Source organism: Nicotiana attenuata, unplaced genomic scaffold, assembly GCF_001879085.1.
Source record: "Nicotiana attenuata strain UT unplaced genomic scaffold, NIATTr2, whole genome shotgun sequence".
Lineage (NCBI taxonomy): Eukaryota > Viridiplantae > Streptophyta > Magnoliopsida > Solanales > Solanaceae > Nicotiana > Nicotiana attenuata.
This window is the reverse complement of record NW_017671887.1, coordinates 145,842-173,123: the sequence shown is the minus strand read 5'-3', so window position 1 is coordinate 173,123 and position 27,282 is coordinate 145,842. Positions and strand designations below refer to the sequence as shown.

General features: G+C 42.7%; 1 protein-coding gene across 1 annotated transcript; it reads right to left on the bottom strand.

Moving 5' to 3' along the window:
- Positions 1–7,170: 7,170 nt before the first annotated feature.
- LOC109210738 lies at positions 7,171–7,845 on the bottom strand. The gene has a single exon (XM_019374196.1). The coding sequence runs from the start codon at positions 7,843–7,845 to the stop codon at positions 7,171–7,173; it is 675 nt and encodes a 224-aa protein (XP_019229741.1).
- Positions 7,846–27,282: the final 19,437 nt, after the last annotated feature.

Below are 27,282 nucleotides of genomic sequence, written 5' to 3'. Positions count from 1 at the left end.
ATATAATAGTCGCTTATTAATCTTTTACAATATCATAGTTACGTTATCTAATCACTAGTTGATTAGAAATTGGGATTTTCGTTAAAACATATTGTAGACAATAAATTTGCATCGAGAAAAATAAAATCAAGATAAAAAAATATTGCAACAATCGTAGTATTTGATTTTGAATAATATGATTGTACAATTTCTATGAATCCTCCGATTCTTCTTTCCAATAGTAAATAAATTTAAGGGCCTTTGAGCTTGATCTTGAATCTATATTTGTTGCCACGAACGATGATCTTGAATTCAATTAGCAGGAACTTTGATTTGAACTCGTACTCCTTGAACCTTGATTTGTTCTTTATTCTTGAGCTTGAATTTGATTTCTTGAACTAGAACTTGATTGTTTGAAGCTTGAACTTGTAGAGAAATTTGCGGCGTTTGATCCACGAGTTCTCTCTTGCTTCTTGTTTTAACTTCTGGTATTTTTTCTGAGTTATGAAGACCCCTATTTATAGTTGTGGGAGGGAAGAGTTATGATAAGAGCAAACTCTTTCCGACCAATAGTTGAAGTGTGAAAAGGCCACAATTTGATTGGCCAGAACATATCACTTGCACACGTAGCATTATTTTATTGGCCTATTAATGTGACTTAGCATGCCTTGTCATTTTGACACGCGGCATGATCCTATTGTCTATTCTGTTTGACTTGGTGAGCCACGTCATTCGACACGTGGCACCAAACTGGGCTTCTAGGAAGATGATATATTGGGCCTAATAAAGTAGACTCATCATTTTTTAGCCCAACTAAGTGAACTAGCCAGTCAACATTTATTGGACTTAAGTAATAAATCCAATCATTTTAGCCCATAACATTCATTTGGACTAATATATGTTTAACTTGGGATTAAACTCAAATTTCTTATGTATTTAAATTTAATAAAATTTTAATTGCCAACAAATACCCCTACTTTAAGACTTGACAGGGTATTGAATCTTTGGTGACTAGGCTTGAAATATTAACTTAACTATGGGATACACCTTATATATGCCAAAAGAGATAATAACTAATATCTTACAGCACATCAAATGGTGACATGGAGAACACAAATTATTGCCATGTCTAATAATAACTTTTGGTGCCTTTTTTTGTATCCACGTAAAACTTCAAAATGGTGCCAAACTTTTCTAGTGACCCATTAGTCATCATTGTAATAGCACTGTGTTGTTTCAATTTTTTTTGGTTAAAGGGATATTATATTATATATGCTAGATAACAAAAGATAATACAATAGAGTCATTGCTAGGGTATTGTAGTACCCCCATAGCAGTAATGTTATGCACGATTGTGTCTATATTATAACCCACAAAAGTTCTAATCAATTCAGTTCCTAGGATGTCTGCCCAAAATATATCATTGACAAACATCGGAAGAACTGATAATATTCTAGACTTGTTCAAAAAGACTTCTTTTGCTGCCTCCTTGGCCAATGCATCAACTACTCTGTTCTGCTTCCGATAGGTGCGCTTCACTACCACCATGTCCATCCTGTGAATTAGTGACCCGCATTCACAAATTAAGGGATCATAAATGAGGCTTCCATTCATTAGCATATTGATAATTTCAGAGGAGTCAGTATTTATATCCAGAGGAGCCAAGTTATTTTGCTCAGCAAGTTGTAGACTCCTTAGGAGTGCCTGTAATTCTGCCCTGGTGTTTGTTGTGTGAGGGATGTTGTCCATGTACCCCATTATCCAGTTACCATTATGATTCCTAAATACTCCTCCCGATCCCCCAATCCCTGGGTTCTCTTTTGCTGCTCCATCCGTGTTTAACTTGTAGAAGCCTCTACTTGGGGGCTCCCATTTTATTACAATTTGGTGAGTTATTTTCCTAGAGCCATTTATTGTAAGCACAAGGTATTCAGTAGCTTTGGAGATTGTGTTTGTGGATGTGATCCTTCTTGTTATTGAATAAATTATTGTTTCTAGTTAGCCAGATGTGCCAGAAGCAGAAGGGAATGAGGTTACCCAAAGGATGTAGCTGTTGAAAGGGACATTTCTGATTGAGTTCCATGTTGATGGCCACTGATGGCCATTGAATGCTGGAGTCTGTTGTGAGCTGTCTCTTGTAGATTTTGACAGTATTTCATTCCAGAAGTGGACATCATTAGGGCACTCAAAGAAGATATGGTCAATAGTTTCCTGGCCATTGTTACAATAAGGACATCGGGGGTCACAGTTGATCCGAATTCTATGGAGGTAGCTCCTAGTTGGGAGTCTCCTATGGGTGAGGAGCCAGATGAAATTCTTGATTTTGTTGGGAGCTTGCAGCTTCTAGACCCATTTTAATGAGCCTTCTTCACTAGAATGAAGGCTGGTGTCAGGCTTGCTTAGGAAGGAATAAGCAGAACTATTTGAGAATTGGCCATTCGGAGTCAATTCCATATGAGGTTGTCTTCCTTAGTTAGAACTGGGGGAATAAACACTGAGTTTAACAGATTCAGGATACTAGGGGGAAGAGCAATAGACAAGGAGGATGTGTCCCAAGTTCCTAGGTTGTGGATTGAGCTAACCTTAGCATTGAGGTCATTTTGGTTTAATGGACCCTCAGTCAACTGTCTGATTGTTGGCTGATTGGGGATCCATACATCATTTAAGAAGCTGACCCTGTTTTCCTTGTGAACTACCGATTTGCTTGCTTTGTAGCAGTTATCCCAGCCCTTTAGGATGCACTGCCAGGTTGTTGATTTAGGATGTCTAGGATATCTTTGGGCTCTAAGTAGCCTAGCATTGTTGGACATGTTACAGTGCTTATGAAATAGAACTCTTGCCCATAGACTGTTGGTATTGTTGTAGGTCCTCCAGGCAAGATTTATGAGAGAAACTTTGTTCTTAAGACTGGCCTTTTGGAGTCCTAGACCACCATCAGCCTTGTTCTTTGTGACCACCTCCCACTTGATTAGGTGAAACTTTTTCTTTTCAGGAGTGGTAGCCCAGAGAAAGTTCCTTTGGATTTTGTCAATCTGATTGGTAACTTTAGTGGGCAGGTTGATGTACTGCCTGACATGACTAGGAATGTTGTTTAAAAGGTTTTGGCCAGTAAAGTTCTGCCAGCCATATTTAGGCAGTTTGTTTTCCAACCAACTAGTTTGGATTGCATGTTATCAATGATGAACTGAAATTCTGCACTGGTTTGCTTTTTATGGAAACTGGAGAAACCAAGGTATTTTCCAAAGGAGGTGGTGTGTTGGATGGATAGGGAGTTGGTGAGATTTTGTATGGAGTCCTGCGGAGTGTTTGAGGAAAACAGGACCCTTGACTTTGCAAGATTTATTTTCTAACCTGACTGTTCATTGAAGTTCTGCATAATGGAAAGTATGGTGTTACAATTCTTCTCATTAGCTTTAGCAAAGAGAGTTAAGTCATCTGCAAAGAAAAGATGGGATATTTGGGCCAGATCTTCTTATACTTATGGGTTTCCACTGGTTGTCCAGAACAACCTTATCAATTGATCTTGATAATCTTTCCATGCACATTATGAATAGGTAGGGCGACATTGGGTCTCCCTGCCTGATACCTCTTGAAGGTTTGAAGGATTCAGTTTTCCCCCCATTGACAAGAATGGAGATGGAGGATGAACTGATGCAGGACATAATGTGTTTGGATAAGCCCTGGGGGAAGTTGAAAGCAGAAAGGGTGTCTCTAATAAAGGATCATTCTAGCCTGTCAAAGGCCTTTTCTAGGTCGATTTTTAGGATCATATTGCCATTTTCCCTTTCATTTTTCTAAAGTGAGTGATATACTCTTGGACAATGATGGCATTATCACATGCTCTCCTATTGGAAAGGAAACTGGCTTGGTTTGGCCCAATGATGTGAGCAAGATATGCTTTATTCTGTTCACTATGATTTTTGTGACTGACTTGTAGATAGTGTTGCACAGTCTTATTGGCCTAAAACTTTTTAACATTGAAGCTTGGGGGCATTTTGGCATTAGGCACAATAGAGTTTGGTTCATGGTGTCATCCATAGAACTTGAAGAAAAGCATTTTTTACAGAAGTTTGTGACAGAGTCACCAACTATGTCCCAGTATTTTTGGTAGAAGAAAGGGCGGAGGCCACCAGGGCCGGGAGATTTAAAGGGGCTTTGTGGGAGGAGACTGCCCTTTTTATCTCACTCAATTCAAGAGGTTTGTCCAGGAAAGCTTTTTGGCCTTTAGACAGAATGTGGGACATAGTGGAGTGGTTGGTGAAAGCCCAAAGGGCTTAGGAGTGAGATGTGGTATATAGATCAGTGAAAAAGCTCAATATGGCTGCTTGGATATCTTTCTGGTCATGGAGCCAGATTCCATTCTCTTCTTTAAGAGAGAGGATTCTATTCCTTCTTCTTCTATTGAGGGTGGAGGTGTGAAAGAATCTAGTGCTAGCATCACCCTCGTTAAGCCAATTTATCCTAGATTTGGGCTTCCAAAAATCCTCTTCATTCTTGAGGATTAAGTTAAGCTTAGTAGTCAAATTAGTCTCCAGATGAAGCAGGTAACTACTAAACTGGTAGTTAGGAGATCTCAGAATTCCAAAGATTATTGCTAGGATTCTTTTCTTTTGGTGGAAGATGTTTCCAAAAGTTTCTTTGTTCCACTTGGTGACCAGAGTCTTGAAGGAATCAGTGGATTGGAGGAGGTTGGAATGATTTGAGAAAGCCCTATTGATGATGTTAGGAACGGACAGGTGGCTAGCCCACATTGACTCAAACCTGAAGGGCCTTGGTATATTATTGTTTGGAGGCCCTACCAAATTAATTTGAAGGGGGCAGTGGTCTGAGTGGGTCGTAGGGAGGTGCAGTATGGTTACTTCGGGGTACTGCTGGATCCAGCCTTAATTGGAGAAGCACCTATCTACTTTTTCCAGAATTAGCGAAGTTCTATTACTGTATCTTTTATTAGACCAGGTGTATTTACTTCCTTTATATCCTAGGTCTACAAGATTACACTCATTTTTACAGTGCCATAAAAGATTGCTGCGGCTGAGGGTTATGGGGTTGCCCCCAAATTTATCCCCGGCCTTTAAGATTTCATTGAAGTCTCCTCCTACAAACCAGTTGGTTGTGAGGTTCTTTGATATTGTGATTAGGTTCTCCCATAGGAGCTTCCTATTAGCTAAGATATTACTAGCGTAGATACCAGAGAAGAGCCACAGGGTGGTTAGGACTCACCTTTACCATCGCGTGGATGCCTTGGGGGGTAGTGGCCACCTCTTCGACTGTCACATACTCTTCTTTCCACATGAACACTATTCCCCCAGAGAGTCCTACTGCCGGTGACTGGATGATCATATCAAAATGGAGCTCCTAATCCAACTTTTGGGGGTCTGCTATTTTAGTTTCAAGCAGAACAAACATGGCCGGCTTGTGCATCTTCACCATTTCTAAACAGTGCCTCTTGAATTCGGCATTGTTCCCTCCCCTAACATTCCATATGATGTAATTCATTAGTGGAGTTGGGGGTGGTTGGTGAGGTCCCTCTTGAGGGTTCCTTGGTCCTTGCGGACACTTCGTTGGAGGTGAGGGGGATTTCCTCTTGAGACTCAGTACTAGAGTTAGGTTCAGCAGGGGCTTGATGGGACCGTGGTTTTGGATGGAGACCAAACTCATTCCATACTTGACCATCGCTCTGGGACAAAGAACAACTATCACCTCGCTGGTTTGTGTGCTGAACTCTATTGTTCTCACCGAGTCCAGTAGGAGAGAGTCCGCTCGTGGGGTGGTATAGGTTGCTCCCTCTTCCTCTGGCGTGCTTTTTTTTCTTGAGGATTTCTAGGGCTTTGGAGATTTCTTTTTTGATGTTGTGGAGGGGGGTGAAATGCTCTTCTCTCTTGGTGCAAAAGATGATGGCCTTTGTTGAGTCTGATTGTCGATCATTACAAAGACCGGCTCCGTTGATGGATCCTCCTTCGTCAGATCTGGGAAGAATGGTAGGTTTTGAAAGCTCTGCATCACGTGGCTGCTGAGTGTTTAGGGGTCGGTTATCGGTGAGTTTCTATCTCTGTTGACCATCGACTGCCATAGGAGAGGCCCAAAGGTCGCTAGGGCTTTGCTCAACGCTTCCACTGTGGCTCTGGCTAGGTGAGCTAGGTTTTGTACAATCCGGGTCACCTTTTGATTGCCCAGGGTGAAATTAGAGGAGAGGCCGTGGCCCTGAAGAGCAACCTCCAACCAAGAAGCCGGTTGGTGGTCCGGTGGTGGCGAGAGGGAGGTGATGATAGTTGGTGGCATTTCGTTTTCCATTTTTATATTTCTTGGCATTACTACTTTGGGTAATGAAATGGGTGATCTTAAGGGACTGGCATTCCATCAGTACTCCCTTTAGTGTCAACTCTCGGTTAGTGGAGGGGTTACTGGCAATCGGAACTAGGGGGTGGATTGGTCATTAATTGAGGATCTATTGGAATTGACGGTTTGAGTCTTTTCATCTGGAGATGGGGGGGGGGGGGGTTACCAGATATGGCACTTGATTGTTGGTGGCGACTGTTGATATTTCTCCATTAGAGATTGTTTCAGAAGGATTGGTAGGGGAAGCGTAGCTGAATGTATTTGGGGGGTTAGATGGGCTGATAATTGCAGATTGGGAGTGGTACCCATTTGGAGAAGAGCGATCGGCCCCATTGGGTATCTCTCCATCTTTGAGATGAGGGATCTCAAAAGTTGGGCTCAAAGTAGCGCCTTGAATGAGTGGTTCATGATTGGGGTCAGTGGAGTCGTCAGGCCCCGGTCTCGCCTTTCGTTTGGCGCTTGTACTAGGCTGGGCCCACGTACTGTATTGTGGCCGTTGTTGGGTCAGCCCTTGCGGCTTGGTGGGGCTTGCGTTGTTCATTGGGCCATTAGGCCTTTTTTGGGAATTTTGGGAGGGGTTAACTTTTTTTGAGTTGTAATGCAGAGATTGAGTTTGAAGGAATTTTCCTGAGTTAACATCGAATAAATTTACCTGTATATGGTCCGCCTGTGGAGCTTGGTGTGGACTATTCAATTCTGTGCCATTTTTATTGGTTGATTTTGCTAGCCCTCGCTTCCTTCTTCTTGGGAATGTGACAATTTTCCACTTACTCTCCTCCGTCTGCACAACCTTCCTCTGTTGTGTTTCCTGTGGTTCATGGGTTGTTTTGAGTGTGGCTGCCTGGTAATTGCAACCTACTGCAGTGTGCCCAATTCTGCCGCAAGAGTGCACAGAGTCCCTTCTCCTTCATAGATCACTGCCTGTTTGTGGTCTCCTATTATGACCGATGTTTCCACTGGTGTTTCCAGTGGCACTTGAATACAAATACGAGCATATCGTCCCTTGCGAGTAGAGGAAGTGCATTGGTCTATTTTTAATAGTTTGCCCAATTTCCTTCCAACCTTTTCTAGGATATCCTTATCGTAGAATTCTGTTGGTAATTGTTGGAGCCGGATCCATATGGAAGTAGAAGTAAGGGTGGATTCTTGAGGAACGAACTTAGGTTCCCATTTCCACACAGACAAGAAGTTTTCGGAGATGAACCAAGGGACAAGGTGGAGTGCCATCACCATATTCTTTTCTAAACTAAATTTGACTATGTAGAAGTCCCATCCTAGGTCAATCAAGATTAACTGTTCGGATGGCTTCCATAGTTCAATTAGTTTAGACTGAAGGAAATGGTATGGCATCTTTCGCATGAAGACCTTGATGATCACAGAGTAACGCCATGGAAGGTAGAGACGATTTTTGTTATCCTGGGAAAGGGGGATTGAGCCTTCTATGTGTTTCCCTTTATCGAGATCTGAATTTGGATGGGAGTCAACTTCGTAGTAATCAGTTTGATGGCTCTCCGGTTTGTCCAAGAGCATTTCTTTATAGGAGTGGGTTGGTTGGATTTATTCTACATCCATTTGGTTATGCTTATCTGGAGGTTCCGGTGGAATATGTGGTTTGATAAATGGGGGAACCATGTTTGGAAGATCCTGTTGCAAGAGTTCTTTTGAGATAAATGTTGCTTGACTATGGCTAAGTTATGTTATTACAATACTGTTTCAAGTTTTGTTGAACTATTTCACAATTGGATCCACGTTTGTCTTAACAATAAAAGTGAGACTTCTTTCCCTTATTGGATAAATAAACTAAGACGGGCAAAACTAGACCGACGTCCTATTCAAGTCTATTATGGATTTGCCCATTTCGCTGCCGTCAACAAGTTGAATCCTGAAAGGAGTCTGATTATAATTCCTATCCCACATCGGCAGTAATTTGCAACAGCCCTCCTTCGACTCTTATATAAATAGACTTGCTCTCCAATTGTAAGCATCCATTCATAGTAATTGCAAGTTATATTGAGTCTATTTTTGTGGACTCGGAAGTATTGTCACGAAGGTAATTTCTTCTTCTTTTTTTGTGCTTCTCTTCCTTTGTTGTTATTTTCTCTTTTGTAGGCCAAGAAAAAAGAAGCCATTGAGTGCCAAGTTGACGGGCAGCTTCATGACGTCCCATAGAAGGATAAATCCATCATGGCATATAGATGATCAAATGCTCCAACAACATATAGGAGGATAAATCCCTCGCAACATATAGACGAATAAATTCACATTTCCATATAGACGGATAAATCCATATCAACATATAGACGGATAAATCCATATCAACATATAGACGGACAAATCCCCATCAACATATAAACAGACAAATCCATATCAACATATAGACGGATAAATACATATTAACATACAGACAGATAAATCCATATCAACATATAGACATATAATCCATCTCAACATATAGAAGAGTGACCCTATGACAACATATAGAAGGAAAAATTCTTAATCGCATCTAGAAATTTTCTTAAATCACAAAGGACTAGAATTTTCTCCTCCTTTTGTCAATTGTCATTGACTTAATATTTACCAATCTTTTTTTTCTCGCTTATGTGGTTTTGAAGAGATGTTTTACTTCAGAGACTACACATCTCCATCCTCCAAGTGCAAGTATCTCGTAATTGATGCTAAGAATGAATGGGTTATAACCAAGTTGTTGATTTATACTCCACTAGTTGCTCGCTATGCAATTTTGTGCCACCTTTGCAGAATTCCCTCCATATGGTAGATTGGACTTCAGAGCACAAACAAAAGCCAACTAAAATATGGTCTCTTCAGACTCCTTACCAATGAAAACTCAATATCGCGAGTACCCTTCCTTGCTTAGGACGTCCTATGATTCAAAAGGAGATACGTTGGGGAGATACTTTTAGAATTGACGGCGAATATCATCATATCCCGGGATATTGGGAATGGGATGAAGACATACTAGGCAGAAGTCAACGAGTTATGGAGACAAGAAGAATTTGTGATGCCGTCTATGCTTCTTTATTTACATATGATCGAAATTCAAACATCTTGCAAGCATTTCCTGAAGCTTGATGTCCCACAACAAATACCTTACTTACATCAGCCGGAGAACTATCAATATCTATTTGGAATTTTACATACCATTGTTTTACCTATCAAAGGTTCTCCTTACGAAGAAGTTGTGCCCGAAGCTATCGAACTCACAAGTGTTAATGAGAAGAATGAAAGATTTACTCCTCAAGCTTGTGGATACCTGTTTACCGCCTTTAACCATCTTCAAGAAGGGGAGAGTCATGATCCAAAGGTATAGCAAGTGGATTGAATTTTGGTGCAAGAGAGACTTGAGATATAAACCTGTTCCAACAAAGAGGGTTCTACCCGTTTGAAGTCGACGCACAATCCTACTGGAGCTATAGAAGAAGTAGTTGCATGGTCTAGCGCGGATGAGACGATGTTTGCTAATCTTGGGTTTCGACATGAAAAGAGAGAAGGCACGTATCTGGAGGCATTCTTATCTTGTTAGTTGTGTGCATTTGTATGTCCCTCTCAAGATGGCGATTTTATTTGACCCGAGACCTTTAAAACGGTGAGCATGATGGCACATGGATGGAGATTCAGCCTTGCAATCCTAGTTCTGGCGAGCATCTACTATGTTTTGGAAAAGACCTCCAAGTCCTTGCAGCTCGAGCATATCAAAATCTCTTTTCCCATTCATTATGTATACGACTGTCTTGCTCACTACTTTAGGACACACTATGGGCTTCCAAAAGGACCATATGCTCCATTGATGGTGGCATATTCCGGGGAAGGCGCTGCAAGGTATTTGGATGATACAAATGCAAGAAAACGCATCCATCAAGCGGATAATGCATCTTGGACTTCTACCATGCCGGAGGAGTCCGAACCTTACTATTTTGAGGATAATGATAAAGCATCAGAATCAAAAGTCAATTATTTTATGAGTATCCATTTTAATTATCTCCCTTTGAGATGTGGGAACTCTTTCATTCTTGAACCATATAGTCCACATCAATTCAACCGTCAATTTGTATTTTATCAGACTAGTCCTGGTATTTTGGAAAATGACCTGCATAGCGCCTCACTAGATGAAGGACTCAGATTTTGGCGAATTTGTGTGTCACATAATTCCACCAACGCGAGGGTGACCTTTTCCCCCAGCTATATCTACGACAAAAAAGCTATTTTCGTCAGAGTACATATCCTAGTGGACAAGAGTGCATGGGAGCTTTCTTGAAGATCATTTAAAATCTTTGGTGACTTTTATTGGCCAATTACTGCTGCGCCTTTAGAGATAACGCCTCAAGAACATAACAAGGAGGTCATACCTCCTACTTTAAAATCCAAAGTGGTTGCACCATGCGACATCATGGAACCTCCATATAAAGAAGTTCAAAAAAAGAAGGGACCTTCTCAGACTCATCAAGTCAATGAGAGTTCCTTTCCATTAGGCATTGTTGTCCCTACCTCCAAAAAATGACCATCCCAAGGATTTCATCTTGAATGCTTGGGCTTAATTCATGCCAAACTCTTTGACCTTACTGCATACAATGCTTCTTTTTTTCAATTCGAGATCCAAGTGATTCTTGAGGAGATGTGTGGAAAAGGTGTGGATATTTCCCCTCTAAAAGACCTATTAACGTCATTGTCACGACCCGGATTTCCCACCCTCGGGAGTCGTGATGGCGCCTACTCGTAGAAGCTAGGCAAGCCAAATTTTAATTACTTTCCGTTTACAACATAATCCTTTTTTAACAATTCATGACAACAATATAAAACAATGAAATTAAATAGTAGTGGAAGTCTTAATTATAGAAACTGAATCAACATGCGGAGTAGTCAAAATAATCCTCTACCCAAGACTGGTGTCACAATACTCACGAACTGCTAAGAAATACTAAACACAACGTCTGAAAGAAAACATAAGCTGTTTGCCTCGAATAAAATGAGGCAACATGCTAAAAAGAGTGAATAAGGGAGACGCTGGGCTTGCGGACGCCTGCAAGGCTACCTCGGGTCTCACCGGACTGAAGGCCTGCTCCCGTACTAATGCTGCTACTGCTGCTCGAAACCCGGACCTATGCAAATAGCACAGAGTGTTGCATCAGCACAACCGACCCCATGTGCTGGTAAGTGTCTAGCCTAACCCCGGCGAAGTAGTGACGAGGCTAGACTGGACTACCACATAAACTTGTACAATTATATATATACAGCGGAATCGGAAATACAAAACAAGTAAACAATATGGGGGGAGGGGGGGGAGCATGCTGTGGGGAGATAACAGTATTAATGGTAAATTCAGAATAACAATCTAAGGGCAGTTTGGAATTTACAGTGGACAAGAAACCAATACCCAGAATATACACACTAGTATCAAAGATTGTTGCGGCGCGCAACTCGATCCCAATATTTAACAACACTGTTGCGGCGTGCAACCCGATCCATAAATATCCTTGTTGCGGCGTGCAACCCGATCCTAATATTTAACAACATTGTTGCGGCGTGCAACCCGATCCATATCATTTAACATTGTTGCGGCGCGCAACCTGATCCATATCATTTAACATTGTTGCGGCGCGCAACCCGATCCATATATATATATCATTCAATGCACGACATCACCCTTCGTGCTTTAACACTCTTCCTCACCCAATCAACAATCACACACAAGGGCAAGGGAAAATAATACAACAAGAATAGAAGTCCCGGCAAGGGCACACATCAACAATTTAAAGACCCGGCAAGGGTACAACATCAATAACCAACAACATCCCGGCAAGGGAATAAATCATTAGCTCTTTTCTTTCTTTCACTTTCATCTCATAGTTCACATTATCACTTGAGCCAGTGCTCCAAAGAGTTACTTATCTCATAAACCCTCACAATTTGTATTTCGACCCTAGCCAATGCTCCACGAAGTTTCAAGATCACAATTTCTTTCACAAGGTCTTTACAACATATAGAAGTCATCAATTAAGCATGGAAGGCATATCAACAACCAAACTATTCGCAAAGTAAGGACTCACGGTCATGCTAGACACCAATGTATAGATACTCGTCACCATGCCTATACATCGTACTCGACAATTAGCAAGCATCAAATAAGACTCAACCCCTATTCCCTCAAGCTAGGGTTAAACCAAACACTTACCTCGATGCCTTGAATTCCACTCAAACCTCAACTATCGCTTTACCCCGTGATTCCACCTCCAATCCGCTCGAATCTAGTCACAAATTACTCAATTACTTTAATAAACGCTAAATGAATCAATTTGAATGCATAAAATGATTTTCCCAAGTTTTTCCCAAAAATTCCAAATTCTCCCCTACGCCCACATGGTCAAAGCCCAAGGTTCGAACCAAAACCCGGTTACCCATTCCCCCACAAACTCAAATATGCAATTTGTTTTAAAATCGGACCTCAAATTGAGGTCCAAATCTCCAATTTATAGAAAACCTAGGTTCTACCCAAAACCCCCAATTTCTCCCATGAAAATCATTGATTTTAAGTTGAAAACATGTTAAATGATGTTAATGATTGAAAGAGTTAAGTAAAAATCGACTTACAAATGATTTGGGATGAAACTTGTTCTTGAAAAATCGGCTAAGGAGTTGTATTTTGAAAGTGGGGTGAAAAATAACTTGAAATTCGTCTAAGTATGAAAAATGCAGGTTGCAGATGTGGGAAATGTTGCGAACCCCGACCTGCAACTTTGGGAATTGCGAACAAAAGTTCGCATTTGCGAACCATTGGCATATTTGGGGACTTCGCATTTGCGAACAAAAGTGTCGCATTTGCGAAAGTCCCAGCTTTCGCATTTGCGATGCTATGATCGCATTTGCGATCCCTGTGCAATGTGAGCACCTTCGCATTTGCGAAGGATTCTTCGCATTTACGAGCCAGGCTTCGCAAATGCAAAGCTTGCAGGTCAGATCATACCAGCAATTTCCAAGTTCAAAAATGCACTCCGTGGCCTATCCAAAACTCACCCGAGCCCTCGGGGCTCCAAACCAAATATACACACAACCTCAAAAATATCCTACGGACTTACTCGTGCGATCAAATCGCCAAAATAACATAAAAAACAGCGGATCAAGCCTCAAAACTCATGAATTCTTCCAAATTTTCATAAAACATCAATTTTCCATTTTAAGTCCGAAACACGTCAAACGACGTCCGATTTCAACCAAACTTTACAGAAAGCGCTTAAACCATATATAAGACTTGTACCGGGCGCCGGAACCAAAATACGGGCCCGATACCATAGTCTTTTAATCACATTTCATTTTCATTTTCCTTAATCATTTCCAGAAAATAATTTCACACAAAAATTCATTTCTCGGGCTTGGGACCTCGGAATTCGATTCCGGGCATACGCCCAAGTCCCATATTTTCCTACGGACCCTTCGGGACCGTTAAATCACGGGTCCGGGTCCGTTTGCCCAAAATGTTGACCGAAGTCAAATTTAATCAATTAAATATCAAAATTTAGCATTTTCCTCACATAATCCATATTTAAGCTTTCCGGCTACGTGCCCGGACTGCGCACGCAAATTGAGGCAACCCTAAATGAGGTTTTCAAGGCCTCGGAAGCACGGAATGAGTAAGAAAATAGGTGATGACCCTTTGGGTCGTCACATTCTCCACCTCTAAAACAACCGTTCGTCCTCGAACGGACAAAAGAAAGAGGTACCTGAGTCGGGGAAAAGATTAGGATATCGGCTCCGCATATCAGACTTGGACTCCCAGGTCGATGCCTCAGGGGGCTGACCTCTCCACTGGACACGAACAGAAGGAAAACTCTTGGATCTCAACTGTCGAACCTGCCGGTCCAGAATAGCTACCGGCTCTTGCCGGTCCAGAATAGCTACCGACTCCTCCTCATAAGACAAATTCTTGTCTAACTGGACAGTGCTGAAATCTAACACGTGGGCTGGATCGCCGTGATACCTCCGAAGCATGGATACATGAAAAACTGGATGCACGGCTGATAAGCTAGGCGGCAATGCAAGTCTATAAGCCACCTCTCCCACTCGATCAAGAATCTCAAACGGGCCAATGTACCTAGGGCTAAGCTTGCCCTTCTTCCCAAATCTCATCACGCCCTTCATAGGCGACACTCGGAGCAATACCCGCTCACCAACCATGAAAGCTACATCTCGAACCTTACGATCTGCATAGCTCTTTTGCCTAGACTAAGCTGAACGAAGCCTATCCTGAATGATCTTGACCTTGTCCAAGGCCTCCTGAACCAAATCCGTACCTATCAACCGAGCCTCTCCCGGCTCAAACCATCCAATCGGAGACCGACACCGCCTACTATACAAAGCCTCATAAGGAGCCATCTGGATGCTCGACTGGTAGCTGTTGTTGTAGGAAAACTCCGCTAAAGGCAAGAACTGATCCCACTAACCTCCAAAGTCAATAACACAGGCTCGAAGCATATCCTCCAAAATCTAAATAGTCCGCTCGAACTGACCGTCCGTCCGGGGATAAAATGCTGTGCTCAACTCAACCCGTGTGCCCAACTCTCGCTGAACTGCTCTCCAGAAGCGCGGGGTAAACTGCGTACCCCGGTCCGAAATGATAGATACTGGCACACCATGAAGACGAACAATCTCCCGGATGTAGATCTCAGCTAACCTCTCAGATGAATAGGAGACTGCCACAGGAATGAAATGAGCTGACTTGGTCAGCCTATCAACAATAACCCATATTGCATCGAACTTCTTCCGGGTAAATGGAAGTCCAGTAACGAAGTCCATAGTGATCCTTTCCCATTTCCACTCGGGAAGTTCAATCCTCTGATGTAAACCACCAGGCCTCTTATGCTCGTACTTAACCTGTTGACAATTCAAACACCGCGCCACATAATATCCTTCTTCATTCTACGCCACCAATAATGTTGCCGCAAATCCTGATACATCTTCGCGGTGCCCGGGTGAATAGAGTACCTGGAGCTATGGGCCTCCTCTAAAATCAACTCTCGAAGCCCATCCACATTGGGCACACAAACTCGCCCCTGAATCTCAAAACTCCATCCGCATCTAACGTAACCTGCTTTTCACCTCCTCGCTCACCGTGTCTCTGAGGACACACAAATGGGGATCATCAAACTGCCGATCACGAATACGCTCCAATAATGAAGAACGAGCGACCGTGCAAGCTAATACTCGGCTAGGCTCAAAGATATCCAGCCTCACAAATCGATTGGCCAAAGCCTGAACATCCAAAGCAAGCGGCCTCTGACTGACCGGAATATAAGCAAGACTGCCCATACTGGCTGACTTCCTACTCAAAGCATCGGCCACCACATTGGCCTTCCCCGGATGATATAAAATGGTGACGTCATAATCCTTCAACAACTCCAACCATCTCCTCTGCCCCAAATTCAACTCCTTTTGCTTGAACAAGTACTGAAGACTCTTGTGATCAGTGAACACCTCGCACGCCACGCCATACAAATAATGCCTCCAAATCTTCAATGCGTGAACTATGGCTACCAACTCCAAATCATGCACTGGATAGTTCTTCTCATGAATCTTCAACTGCCTCGAAGCATAGGCGATGACCTTGCCATCCTGCATCAACACTGCACCAAGTCCAATACGGGAAGCATCACAACAGACGGTATAAGGCCCAGATCCTGTGGGCAAGACCAACACCGGTGCCGTAGTCAGGGCTGTCTTGAGCTTCTAAAAGCTCGCCTCACACTCATCTGACCATCTGAACTGGGCACCCTTCTGGGTCAATCTGGTCATCAGGGCTGCAATAGATGAAAATCCCTCCACGAACCGACTGTAGTAGCCTGCTAACCCCAAGAAACTCTGAATCTCCGTAGCTGATGCTGGTCTAGGCCAGTTCTTGACTGCCTCTATCTTCTTCGGGTCCACCTGAATACCCTCAGCTGATACAACGTGACCCAGAAATGCAACTGAACTCAGCCAGAACTCACACTTGGAGAACTTGGCATATAACTGACTATCCCTCAGAGTCTGAAGAACCACTCTAAGGTGCTGCTCGTGCTCCTCCTGGCTGCGGGAGTACACCAAAATATCATCAATAAAGACTATCACGAACATGTCCAAATATGGCCTGAACACTCGGTTCATCAACTCCATAAATGCTGCTGGGGCATTGGTCAACCCAAATGACATGACCAAGAACTCATAATGCCCATACCGAGTACGGAAAGCTGTCTTAGGGACATAGGATGCCCTAATCCTCAATTGATGGTAGCCAGATCGCAAGTCAATCTTGGAGAATACCCTGGCACCCTGAAGCTGGTCGAACAAATCATCAATCCTCGGCAGTGGATACTTATTCTTAATCATTACCTTGTTCAATTGCCGGTAATCTATGCACATCCTCATCGATCCGTCCTTCTTCTTGACAAATAACACTGGCGCGCCCCAAGGCGAAACACTGGGTCTAATGAAGCCCTTCTCTAGCAAATCCTGCAACTGGTCCTTTAACTCCTTCAGCTCCGGCGGGGCCATACGATAGAAATGGGCTGAGTGCCCGGAGCCAGATCAATGCAGAAATCTATATCCCTGTCGGGTGGCATACCCGGCAGGTCTGAAGGAAAAACATCAGGGAAATCACGAACAACGAGCACAGAATCGATAGAGGGAACCTCAGCACTGGAATCCCGAACATAATCTAAATAAGCCAAACACCCCTTCTTGACCATACGCCGAGCCTTCACATACGATATGACACTGCGGGTAGAATGACCTGGAGTCCCTCTCTACTCTAAACGAGGCATACCCGGTAAAGCTAAGGTCACAGTCTTGGCATGGCAGTCCAAGATAGCGTGATAGGGTGATAACCAGTCCATCCCCAATATGATATCAAAGTCGACCATATCTAAAAGCAACAAATCTACACGAGTCTCTAGACCCCTAATCACCACAACACAAGAGCGATGGACTCGATCGACCACAATGGAATCACCCACCGGCGTAGACACATAAACAGGAATACCCAATGCATCGCTAGGCATGATTAAATACGGGGCAAAATAGGATGACACATACGAATACGTAGACCCCGGATCAAACAACACTGAAGCATCTCTATCACAAACCAGAACCGTACCTGTAATGACTGCATCTAAAGCCTCTGCCTCGGACCTAGCCTGAAGAGCATAACATCGGGGCTGGGCCCCACCACTCTGATCTACCTCCCTGGGATGGCCTGCTGCTGGCTGGCCTCCACCTCTGGCGGTCTGAGCTCCACCTCTATGACCTTTACCTTCACCTATGGCACCTCTACCTCCACCTTTAGCTGGCTGCGGAGCATCTGGTTCCTGAATCATAGGACGGGGACCCTGCTGCTGCGACTGAGTACCCCTCAATCTCGGGCAAGCCCTCCTGATGTGATCATACTCACCACACTCATAACATCTCTCCAAACGCTGTGGCTGAGGAAACTGTGGCTGGCCCTGGCGACCTGAATGACCTCCACGGAAACTCTAAAGTGGCGGTGCGCTGATAGGAGCTGGCGGTGCACTGAATGACTGCTGATCAGAATAGTGTGCCTGAGAACCACGGGCACCTGATGTACCGTGAGAAACCTAGAGAGCTGACTGAAAGGGCCTAGGGGGATGGCCTCTACCATATGAATCTCTACCTCTAGACGAGGTACCACTAAATCTGCCGGAATGACGGGCTCTCATGTCTCCCCCGTGACCACCTCCCTGAGACAGAACCATCTCAACTCTGCGGGCTACATTGGCCGCCTCCTGAAAGCTGATCTCACTACCAGTCTCCCTAGCCATCTGGAGACGAATCGGCTGAATCAAACCATCAATAAACCTCCTCATCCTCTCCCTCTTGGTGGGAAGTATGACAAGAGCATGGCGAGCTAGATCAATAAACCGGGTCTTATACTGAGTGACCGTCATAGAACCCTGCTGGAGGCGCTCAAACTGCCTTCGATAAGCATCTCTCTGAGTAACGGGGAGAAACTTCTCCAGAAACAACTCTGAAAACTGATCCCAAGTCAAAGACGGCGACCCTGCTAGTCTGGCTAAACAGAAATCCCTCCACCAAGTCTTGGCGGATCCAGATAGGCGAAATGCAGCAAAATCAACTCCATTGGACTCAAAAATGCCCATGTTCCGAAGAACCTCGTGGCAGCTATATAAGAAATCCTGGGGGTCCTCAGAAGAAGCACCCCTGAATGTAGTAGTGAAGAGCTTGGTGAACCTATCCAGCCTCCACAAAGCATCTGCGGACATAGCCGCTCCATCGCCGGTCTGAGTAACTACCCCCCGCTGAACTGCCATAGCTGGCTGAACAACTGGAACCTGACCCTGGGGAGCTACGTGCTTCAGAGTACGTATAGCAGGAGTCTGGGCTCCTCCTCCAGCCTGTGAGGTGGCTGGTGCTACAGGAAGCAATCCTGCTCGGGTGACACTCTCCATGAGGCCTACCAATCAGACTAGAGCGTCCTAAAGAACTGGGGTAGCAATAAACCCCTCTGGGACCTGAGCTGGGCCCACCGGGACTGCTGCGGCTGGGGCCGGAACCTCCTCCTCAAAGTCAACCTGAGGCTCCCCCGCTGGTGCTGCTGTTCGGGGCTGAGCTCTGCCCCTACCTCGGCCTCTAGCACGGCCTCGTTCCCTGCCCCTAGCGGGAGCTGCCTAGGGCTCGAACTGCTGATCGGAAGATGAAGAAGCACGTGTTCTCGCCATATGCGAAAGAACATAGTAGAATTTCAATTAGCATTGAGAAACCAATTCACACGACAAGAAAGAACAAATGTGAGATTTTCCTAACTCTGTAGCCTCTGGGGGATAGATACAGACGTCTCCATACCGATCCCTCAGACTCTACTTAGTTTGTCCGTGAGTTGTGAGACCTATGTAACCTAGAGCTCTCATACCAACTTGTCACAACCCGGATTTCCCACCCTCGGGAGTCGTGATGGCGCCTACTCATAGAAGCTAGGCAAGCCAAATTTTAATTACTTTCCGTTTACAACATAATCCCTTTTTAACAATTCATGGCAACAATGTAAAACAATGAAATTAAATAGTAGCGGAAGTCTTAATTATAGAAACTGAATCAACATGCGGAGTAGTCAAAATAATCCTCTACCCAAGACTGGTGTCACAATACTCACCCACTGCTAAGAAATACTAAACACAACGTCTGAAAGAAAACATAAGCTGTTTGCCTCGAATACAATGAGGCTACAGGCTAAAAAGAGAGAATAAGGGAGACGCCGGGCTTGCGGACGCCTGAAAGGCTACCTCGGGTCTCACCGAACTGAAGGCCTGCTCCCGTACTAATGCTGCTGCTGCTACTCGAAACCTGGACCTGTGCAAATAGCACAGAGTGTAGCATCTGCACAACTGACCCCATGTGCTGGTAAGTGTCTAGCCTAACCCCGGCGAAGTAGTGACGAGGCTAGACTGGACTACCACATAAACCTGTACAATTATATATATACAGCGGAATCGAAAATACAAAATAAGTAAACAATATGGGGGGGGGGGGGAAAGCATGCTGTGGGGAGATAACAGTATTAATGGTAAATTCAGAATAACAATCTAAGGGCAGTTTGGAATTTACAGTGGACAAGAAACCAATACCCGAAATATACACACTAGTATCAAAGATTGTTGCGGTGCGCAACTCGATCCCAATATTTAATAACACTGTTGCGGCGTACAACCCGATCCATAAATATCCTTGCTGCGGCGTGCAACCCGATCCCAATATTTAACAACATTGTTGCGGCGTGCAACCCGATCCATATCATTTAACATTGTTGCGGCACGCAACCCGATCCATATCATTTAACATTGTTGCGGCGCGCAACCCGATCCATATATATATCATTCAATGCATGGAATCACCCTTCGTGCTTTAACACTCTTCCTCACCCAATCAACAATCACAAACAAGGGCAAGGGAAAATAATACAACAAGCATAGAAGCCCCGGCAAGGGCACACATCAACAATTTAAAGACCCGGCAAGGGTGCAACATCAATAACCAACAACATCCTGACAAGGAAATAAATCATTAACTCTTTTCTTTCTTTCACTTTCATCTCATAGTTCACATTATCACTTGAGCCAATGCTCCAAAGAGTTACTTATCTCATAAACCCTCACAATTTGTATTTCGACCCGAGCCAATGCTCCACGAAGTTTCAAGATCACAATTTCTTTCACAAGGTCTTTACAACATATAGAAGTCATCAATTAAGCATGGAAGGCATATCAACAACCAAACTATTCGCAAAGTAAGGACTCACGGTCATGCTAGACACCAATGTATAGATACTCGTCACCATGCCTATACATCGTACTCGACAATTAGCAAGCATCAAATAAGACTCAACCCCTATTCCCTCAAGCTAGGGTTAAACCAAACACTTACCTCGATGCCTTGAATTCCACTCAAACCTCAACTATCGCTTTACCCCGTGATTCCACCTCCAATCCGCTCGAATCTAGTCACAAATTACTCAATTACTTTAATAAACACTAAATGAATCAATTTGAATGCATAAAAATGATTTTCCCAAGTTTTTCCCAAAAATTCCAAAATCGCCCCCGGGCCCACGTGGTCAAAACCCGAGGTTCGAACCAAAACCCGGTTACCCATTCCCCCACGAACTCAAATACGCAATTTGTTTTAAAATCGGACCTCAAATTGAGGTCCAAATCCCCAATTTATAGAAAACCTAGGTTCTACCCAAAACCCCCAATTTCACCTATGAAAACCATTGATTTTAAGTTGAAAACATGTTAAATGATGTTAAAGATTGAAAGAAATGAGTAAAAACCAACTTACAAATGATTTGGAAGAAGTCTTGTTCTTGGAAAATCGCCCAAAGAGTTGTATTTTGAAAGTGGGGTGAAAAATGACTTAAAATTCGACTAAGTATGAAATTGCTGGGTCTCTGATGTTGCATTTGCGAACTGGGGTTCGCATTTGCGAACCCCGACCAAAATATGGGAATTGCGAACTCTGCTTTGCATTTGCGAAGCCAAGCCTTACAGGGGACCTTCGCATTTACGAACGCATTTGCGAAGAAAGATATCGCATTTGCGATCATAGTCAGGTCTGGGCTGGTGTCGCATTTGCGAACCAGCCTTCGCATTTGCGAGTTCGCATTTGCGAACCAGGCTTCGCAAATACGAAACCTGCAGGCCTGTTCATACCAGATTTTTCCTAAGTTAAAAATGCACTCCGACGCCTATCCAAAACTCACCCCATCCCTCAGGGCTCCAAGCCAATTATACGCACAACCTCAAAAACATCCTACGGACTTATTCGCGCAATCAAATTGCCAAAATAACATCATATACATCGAATTAAACCTCAAAATTCATAATTTCCTCCAAGTTTTCTTAAAACATCAAATTTCCATTTTAAGTCCGAAACACGTCATACGACGTCCGATTTCAACCAAACTTTACAGAAAGCGCTTAAACCATATATAAGACTTGTACCGGGCGCCGGAACCAAAATACGGGCCCGATACCACAGTCTTTTAATCAAATTTCATCTTCATTTTGCTTAATCATTTCTAGAAAATAATTTCACACAAAAATTCATTTCTCGGGCTTGGGACCTCGGAATTCGATTCCGGGCATACGCCCAAGTCCCATATTTTCCTACGGACCCTCCGGGACCGTCAAATCACGGGTCCGGGTCCGTTTATCCAAAATGTTGACCGAAGTCAAATTTATTCAAATTAATATCAAAATTTAGCATTTTCTCAAAGAATTCATATTTAAGCTTTCGGCTACGCACCCGGACTGCGCAAGCAAATCGAGGCAACCCTAAATGAGGTTTTCAAGGCCTCGAAAGCACGTAAACATTAAGTTTAGGTGATGACCCTTTGGGTCGTCACAGTCTTCTTTGAGCTTGCCATTTCATATGACCAGGCACGATCAACCCTTTCTGATATGGTTGTGGACGCCGAAAAATCAGAGTCATTTTTAAACGCAAAGGAATATCTTGATCTTGTCTTGACTGAAAAAGGGGAGAAGGTCGAGAAATTGTCTACCACCAGTCGGTCTCTCAAAGATGCCAAGGAGAAGGTGAAATAGTTAAGAGCTCTCCGAGATGTTGCCAAGAAAGAGGTTGAAGAGATTGAATCTAGAGTCTCATCTGCTGAAGAGGAGTACCATAGATGTTCTGATTTTTCCTTGGCAACTGCTGAGGACTTGGTTGACATGGAGACGAAGAAACAATACTTGAGGCCACCCCTAAAGACTTGGACAATTACAAGTCGTGTTTATATTAGTCTATATAGAGTATTTTATTTGCCTCTTTTTTTGTTGCATTCGATTAACTAGAGGCTATTTTTAGAAATGAAAACTCTATCTGTTTTACTTTATATCACACGTTTTCATCGATGTCTCTTTTTCTCTTTGGGGTTCAATATCAATAGTTCTTTGCTTATCATGATGTATTGACGTCTAATAGAACTTGGCATTCTTTTAAATGTCGTTGCCATTCATGTCTCAAAGTTCTCTGTATTTGGAGTTACATCCTCCTTTTTCTTTGAGGATAATATTGTTCATCACCTTTGCACCTTTTGTGGGAGGAATATATATCTAAATGTGAGAACGCCAAAAATATGAGCCATTTGATTTCTTAGAAACTAAACTTTAAAATTTAAGACATATCCAAAATTCAGAATCAAACACCTTCACGATTTCCCCAGGTAATATTTTGAAACCAACTTTAGATTCCACCACGTTGAAAATTTTAGATTTGTGCGGTCTCACCAAAAAATTCATATCTTGGCGTAGATACGTCGAAATTGTGAATAGTTTAATTTCATGAAAACTAGACTTCAAAATCTAATACATATCCAAAATTCAGGATCAAACATTTTAAGAATCATTCCAGATATTATTATGAGTCTAACCCTAGATTCCGACACATTGATAATTTTAGATTTGCGTAGCTTCACCAAAAAAAATTGTATCTTGGTGTAGAAACGTCGAAATTAAGACATATACAAAATTTGGAGTCAAACACCTTCAGAATCGTCCCAGATAATATTTTGAATTTAACTTTAGATTCCGACACGTTGATAGTTTCAGATTTGTGCAGCTTCACCAAAATATTTGTATCTTAGTGTAGGAACATCAAAATCATGAACCGTTTAGTTTGTCGAAAACCAAACTTCACAATATAAAACCATATCCAAATTTCAAGATTTATTACCTAAAGGATAGTTTCAGATAACATTTCGAAATCAACATAAATGCTGACACGCTGACGATTTCAAACTTGCGCGACTTCACCAAAACTTGTATATTTTGATGTAGGAATATCGAAATCACGAACCGTTTTATTTATTGAAAACAAGATTTCAAAATCTAAAAAACTTCAAAAATGTAGGATTTAATACTTTAAGAATAGTTTCAGATAGTATTTCGAATTACCGACAGTTCCGAATTGGCGCGACTTCGCCAAATTTTTATGTTTTGGTATGGAAGCATCGGGATCACAAGATGTTTTTCTTGCTATTAATCGAAATTCAAGAGCTCCATTCTCACAAATATCTTGGGTTCAAGTCTCACTGAATTTGAAACGTTGTGCCCAGGAATCTTTCTTCTTATATTTGTGTTCCCTTTTGACGCCTCTCTTCTCTTCCTTTTTTTAGGGCAGTGAAAGGATATGAAGACCAACAAACTTGAAGGTTATGTGAACATGAAGACATAGCGAATCCCCAGAATTTAATGCAAATACTTTGTAGCCTCCTAAAAGAGTGTCATCATTTCATTGAAGACACCAATTTACCATAGCGGCTAGCCCCCTTTAAATCAAATGGGATCCAAAGTTTAACACAAGAATGGTATCTCAGCTCGATTTTTAAGTGCTGATTGAATGGATTACATTCCATCGTACTACTTTCGAATAACGATTGGGTCACTATGTATCTTTTGAACTCATGCGACTGAACTCCGAATGAAACTCTAAGCTACCTACGTACCTCGGTGAAGAGGATCAGGTCATACCGTAGTTTAGAATGGGTGATTTTTTTTAATGTCCTAACTTTTGTATAGGCCGTCTTTTTCGAGGTTTTCAACCTAGCGGACTTTTTTGTGTGGGTCGTACACAGTTTAGACTCATATACACCAGGAGTGTAGGAACATGCAGTTTAGGCTCATGCGATAATGAGTGTTGCAACTTCATGGATAATACTTCTTCAACAACTTGCCATTGATAGAGCCGATTCTCATGCCATCTGCACCACCCAACGTGTAAGACCCACTTGAGCCAGCTTTTTGTACGACATATGGCCCATCCTATTTTGAAATTAACTTCCCTACATGTTTATGGGAAGTAATAATGGGTCATCGTATGTCAAGAACTTGATCTCCTACTTGAAAGGATCTCGAGCGAACTCTTTTATTGAAGGCGCGAGACAATCGAGCTTGATAACATTCAAGACTCTGTTGAGCTTCCAACCTCTTCTCATCAAGAGCCTCCAACTCTGCTAGTCGAAGTCGAGCATTTTCTTCATTAGTTATCCCTTCCTGAATATGTCACAACCCCAATTTCCCTCCGTAAGATGTCGTGACTGCACCTAGTCTCTAAGACTAGGTAAGCCTAACAAACATGCGGAACGACTGCAATAATGATTTAAAGTCTCAAAACTTCAACAATTATATAAAATAAAGTCTGCCACTCAACAATGTACAACTCCCAAAACTTGGCGAAATATAAGCCACAAGCTCTATAAAGTGATACTAAATAACTTTGTACAATAGTGTCTAAATAAGGACAAGGAAGTAAAATCATCCAGGTGGAGGGGGACTTCGAGTCCTGTGGACGCTGGCAGGTGTACCTTGAAGTCTGCACGCACAGACTTTACTTACTGACGCCCGGTCTGGTAAGAGGTACTTGGATCTGCACAAAACGATGTTCAGAAGCGTAGCATGAGAACACCACAACAGTACCCAATAAGTTCCAAGCCTAACCTCGGTAGAGTAGTGACGAGGTCACGACAAGGCCTTACTGAAACAATAAGAAACAGGATGAAACATTTAACAATATAATAAAATTGACAAAGGGAATGAAACAAGTAAGGAGTATACCAAAAGTTAACTACACAGAATGAAGAAAAATAATACATCATGGAAGGAAACAAGAATTTGACATGTTAAAGAAACAAACAACCAAAGACAAGTAAACAAATAGAGAAAGATCAATAAGGGTCACTACCGAGGTACTGCCTCGTAGTCCCAAATCACAAGAATAACTCACAATCTTTTCTTGTATCACCGCGGGAGCCTTTATATTTAGTTTTGAAAATTATTTTACCGAAATAGCATTCCACGTTTTAGACCACCTTATCACACCGCAAGACTTCTAGTAGTTCCCCTACTAGCCACGCATATCAAGCCCACCTTATCTCACAACATGTGTTTCAACCCCAAAACCTTATACCACCGCATGCTTATCAATATCAGAACGTATCACACATCGCACCTCAAGTGCCTAATATCACAACTTTCCAGAGAAACCAAACAATAACAGAATTTCACAATAAGGAGCCCACAACTCAACCACAACACAAAGTCTCAACAATAGCAATCGGAAGTGAATAACTCAATAGATGATATTTCACAACTTAAGACATTGTCTCAATAGGAATTACGGCCCTTGTAACTCAGTACCAATTTCAACAACTAGATATTTCCAAGAATGACAACTTCAATAGAGAGTTCAACAATTATATAATGAATACGGAATAAAGGAAGCAAGAGATTCAACTAAACATGTAGAGCAAATAGCAGGTAAGAGATAATACAAATAGAGCATGTGAAATTATACTAATGATGATGAGGATAACATGTTAAGATAACTCAATTAAGGCAAGAAAGGAATCTACATCGTTAAAATCGGTAGTTTCTACATTTAGCCGGTGTAAACACTCGTCACCTTGCGTACACGGATTTCAAACATCACTGTTATCACAACAACACCAATCCTAAGGGGTAATTCCCCCACACAAGGTTAGGCAAGTCATTTACCTCAAATCACGCTAAATCAATCCACTAATAGGCCTTTCCTTCGATTATCCAACTCCGAACGAATCGAATCTAGCCTAAACAATTTCATACTATAAATATAACTATAGGAGACTAATTCAAATAGAAATTACAATCCTCGCAAAGAAATATAAATTCGACCCGAAAAGTCAACCCGAGACCGCGTCTCGGAACCCGAACAAAATTACAAAATCCGAAAACCCATTTGATAACAAGTCCAACTATACAAGAATTACTCAAACCCGACCTCAATTCGTGTTTCAAATCCACAATTTTTAGCCTAAGAAGTTTCTACCATTTCCCCCAATTTCCAACTCCAAACACTAGTTTAATGATGAAATTAACAATAGATTCATGTAAATTAACCAAAATCGAGTTAGGATTCCTTACCCCAGTGATCTCTCTGAAAACCATTGAAAAATCGCCTCCCACCGAGCTCTCTAAGTCTAAATATGGATTATGAAGATTAACCCTGGAACAAGGCCTTTCTGTCCCCCTCGCTTCTGCGGGCCCTTGTGTCGCTTCTGCGATGCCGAACTTGCAAGAAAACCATTGCAGGTGCGGATTCCACTTAAGTCCAGGAGTTCCACTTCTACAGACCATGGCTCGCACCTGCGACCCACTTTTGTGGAGAAGTAGACCGCACCTGCGGTCCTGCCCAAAGCCTCTCCTCCAATTCTGCTTCTACGGAGGAAATGGCCGTGCCTGCGTAGACGCACTTGTGCCCAGGTGTCCGCACCTGCAAGCCTAGCCCTGTGCTCTCCTTTCTCTTTTATGATTCACCTTCCCACCCGTAATTCCGCACCTCCGGTCAAACCCTCCACAGGTGCAATGACACCACTAGGCTTGGGACTTCAAAAATGAAGCTAAATCTAAAATTGGT

Excerpts from the sequence above, each read along its gene's own strand:
- LOC109210738 (XM_019374196.1), bottom strand. The coding sequence starts at position 7,845 with ATGCTCTTGGACAAACCGGAGAGCCATCAAACTGATTACTACGAAGTT.